At 52.8% G+C, this 555-nt stretch overlaps 1 protein-coding gene across 1 annotated transcript; it reads left to right on the top strand.

Annotated features, from left to right (window-relative positions):
• Positions 1 to 34: 34 nt before the first annotated feature.
• Positions 35 to 555, top strand: WHR41_09699 (uncharacterized protein; the record flags this gene model as incomplete). The annotated part of the gene is made up of 1 exon (XM_069378300.1): positions 35 to 555. A coding segment is annotated over one exon (521 nt), but the record flags the coding sequence as incomplete, so codon positions are not given.

Below are 555 nucleotides of genomic sequence, written 5' to 3'. Positions count from 1 at the left end.
AGAATACAATATCAGTGCTGACAATATCTACAACATGGACGAGAAGGGCTTCCTCATCGGCAAGCTACAAAAGACGCGAAGGATCTTCACACGAGACCTTTACGAACAAGGCACTCTTACAGGAGCCGGCCAAGACGGTAGTGGAGAGTGGATAACGGTTGTAGCTACGATCTGCGCAGACGGCACCAAGTTATCGCCGGCCCTGATCTACAAGGCGGTTTCTGGTAACTTGCAAGACACGTGGCTCGACGATCTCGAGCCGGATGAACACGACTGCCACTTTGCCTTATCACCTAACGGATGGACAAGCGACGAGCTTGGTTACAGCTGGTTGACTGGCTTGTTCGAGAAGGAGACGGCTCCCAAAGCGAGGCGATCTCACAGGCTATTATTTGTTGACGGTCACGGCTCACACCTCAATATGAAGTTCCTCGAATGGTGCGAGCAGCATAAGACCCTGCTTGCGGTATACCCGCCTCACTCTACGCATAGGTTGCAGCCTCTGGATGTGGGCGTCTTTGCTCCTCTGGCGAGTTATTACAGCCAAGCGCTCGA

Source organism: Cladosporium halotolerans (genome assembly GCF_011745625.1).
Source record: "Cladosporium halotolerans strain TM138-S3 chromosome Unknown Sca729, whole genome shotgun sequence".
NCBI lineage: Eukaryota > Fungi > Ascomycota > Dothideomycetes > Cladosporiales > Cladosporiaceae > Cladosporium > Cladosporium halotolerans.
Note: the sequence above shows the minus strand (reverse complement) of the source record. Positions and strands in the feature narration are given on the sequence as shown.